The sequence below is a fragment of the Dendropsophus ebraccatus genome, chromosome 5 (assembly GCF_027789765.1).
Source record: "Dendropsophus ebraccatus isolate aDenEbr1 chromosome 5, aDenEbr1.pat, whole genome shotgun sequence".
Taxonomy (NCBI): domain Eukaryota; kingdom Metazoa; phylum Chordata; class Amphibia; order Anura; family Hylidae; genus Dendropsophus; species Dendropsophus ebraccatus.
Genome location: NC_091458.1, coordinates 13,694,762 through 13,697,454, shown reverse-complemented (window position 1 = coordinate 13,697,454; position 2,693 = coordinate 13,694,762). Strand labels below are relative to the sequence as shown.

The 2,693-nt window shown below is 41.2% G+C and overlaps 1 protein-coding gene across 1 annotated transcript; it reads left to right on the top strand.

Annotated features, from left to right (window-relative positions):
- Positions 1-1,403: 1,403 nt before the first annotated feature.
- On the top strand, positions 1,404-2,333 carry LOC138794119 (odorant receptor 131-2-like). The gene has a single exon (XM_069972888.1). The coding sequence runs from the start codon at positions 1,404-1,406 to the stop codon at positions 2,331-2,333; it is 930 nt and encodes a 309-aa protein (XP_069828989.1).
- The last annotated feature ends 360 nt before the right edge of the window (positions 2,334-2,693 follow it).

Genomic DNA, 2,693 nt, shown 5'->3' with positions numbered 1-2,693 from the left:
AAAAAAAACAGGCAAGTCATCTGATGCGGACACTGAACAGGCAACAGCTGTTTCACACGACACAGCGTGCTTCTTCACAGCCATAGTCCCAATCTATGGTCCAACGGTGGAGAAAAGTGGTGCGGGGGTCTATATGTCTATGCTTCGTTTGGGGAACCTCCTAATGTTTCCACTGAATCAAACCCAGGTCACCATAGAACCTATATGCATCAAGTTCACTTTAACCCCTTCTTGCCAAATTTCTTTAATATATTCATCATTACATTCTAAGAGCTATCTTTTATTTTTTAGTAGCCAATATGAGGGCTTGTTTTTTGTTGGAAAAGTTTTTAGCGGGGTTTATATCAATTATTGATCAACTTATATTTTATTTCTATGGGGGCGGCGGATAATAAAAAAAATATGATTTCATATATTATATCATGTGGTCAGGGACAGCTGTATACTACCACTATGTTATAACACAAGACTACTAGATGGTTGAGGAGGCCTAGTGGGTATATAAATTAAAGGGATTTCCAGGATGAAAAAAATTCTAGGATTTTGTGCACATTGTGGCAAAATAAAAAAAAAATAAGTCTGGGCCTTACTGGCGAGGAGGAAACCGGCCCATCTGGCATTTGCCAGAATTGTTAGCTGACCATTCTATTCCTGAGTATAATCAATATACCCCCCCCCCCCCCCCCCGCTATACAGTGACCATACTGTACTAGATATTAGTATTATATAGGAACTTTGCAGCATATATGATTACAGTTACATCCAGAGACTACAGAGTGCGTCTTCTCTGATCATAGTCATTCTCCTTTCCTTTTCTTCTATATTTCACCAAGATGCCTTCATGGTTTCCCATGGTGCCCCTATTAGTGTACCATACAGTGATAACGTCATCACTAATAATGCCCCAATGGTAGCCCCACGGTACTATATGCTATACTCCATGACTCCATATAATAATAATGCCCCAATGGTACGCCCATGGTACTATAAGTTATACTCCTTGACTCCATATAGTAATAATAACCCAATGGTACGCCCATGGTACTATATGTTATACTCCATTACTCCATATAGTAATAATGCCCCAATGGTACCCCTATAGTACTATATGCTATACAGTAACAATGTGCAGTGTCTTCTAGAGGCTATGTTCCTTACAGATAACAGCCAGTATCCCCTCGCCCCAAAGATTTAGGGATCTAACCTTGAACTGTACTAAGAACTCTGAAACAGTGGTCTTGAGAGGGTGTCTCTGGTTTGGTTTCCCAGTCATGTTTCAAGGTTTTATTACCTATTGTCACCTTACAGTGTAGTTACCTATAGGTAGTGCTAGAGAGCGAGATAATTTGCTTATTTATGTATTATTTAGCTTTCTTCTCAGCTTGAAGGACATTTCATCACCAATGCTGAATTCCACCATTTCCGAAAGCAACAGGACCCAGTTGTCCATTTACAGTCAGATAACCATTGAGATCGTGAGGACCTCTCTGATCATCTTGGTGTTCATTGGATTCTTCTCCTTCTTATACTTCATGAAAATTCTACTGAGCGTCTATTTCACCACTGAGCATATTCGAGACAACTCCCGATACATCCTCTTTGCTCATATGCTCATCACCGATACGGTATGTCTACTCATGTGTCTCCTGTTGATGGTCTGCTCTGTGTATCTCCTATATCTTCCCTTTTCCATCTGCTACATTATAGTGGCTGGGATATCCACTTCCTTTGTGGTCACCCCTTACAACCTGGCCGTCATGTCCTTGGAACGCTATGTAGCCATTTGTTTTCCCCTTAGACATATGGAAATTTGCAGTGTGCACAACACAAGTATTGTCATGAGCATCATGTGGTTCCTCGGTTTTATTCCCGTTGTAGCCAATATTATTGCCATGAGTTCTGCCATTCAGAAGGAAATCTTCTCCATGAGGATAAAGTGCAGCAGCCTAACAATAACTATTACACCAGTTCAAGGAACCATAAATTCAATCCATATCTTGCTAAGTCTCACCATGGTTGGGGTCATCCTTGTGTTCTCGTATATAAAAGTCATCCTGGTGTCAAAAAAGTGTGGCTCCTCCGCTTCTAAAGCCAGCAAGACCGTCCTGCTCCATGGCTTCCAGCTTCTTTTATGCATGACTTCTTTGACCTCTTCTTTTGTTGACGTGAAGTTCGATGACCAAGTTCTTTTCCTGCGAATTGTCTTTTTCCTTCTCTTCATGTGTTTACCGAGGTTCCTCAGCCCTTTGATCTATGGGTTGAGGGACGAGGTATTTCGTAAATATATTAAGAAAATATACAGAAACCCACTTATAGCTGCTCCTCAGCCGTAGAGTAGGATGACCTCAGATTTCATGTAGGGCAATATTATAAATAGTCTTCAACCCCTTAACATTTTTTGACCTTCAGTTATGGCACAGCCACTTGGACCTTATAGACACAAGCTTTAACTACACTCACCGTCAATGACCAACACCATCATTAATGCTAACAGCTATAATTTAGTGATCATGGCATTTAAGAAGTTTGGTAACAGTTGTCATGCCTGTCGGGTTCCCTATCAGCACATGTTTGCAGGGTTGCGATCAAATTTCATGACAGCTGGAGACCTTCTGTGCTGATCACATGGCAGTCTGATAATACAGTCTGCCTCCGGCAGGCTGTGCTAGCAGATCGTTGATCAGAATGATCAG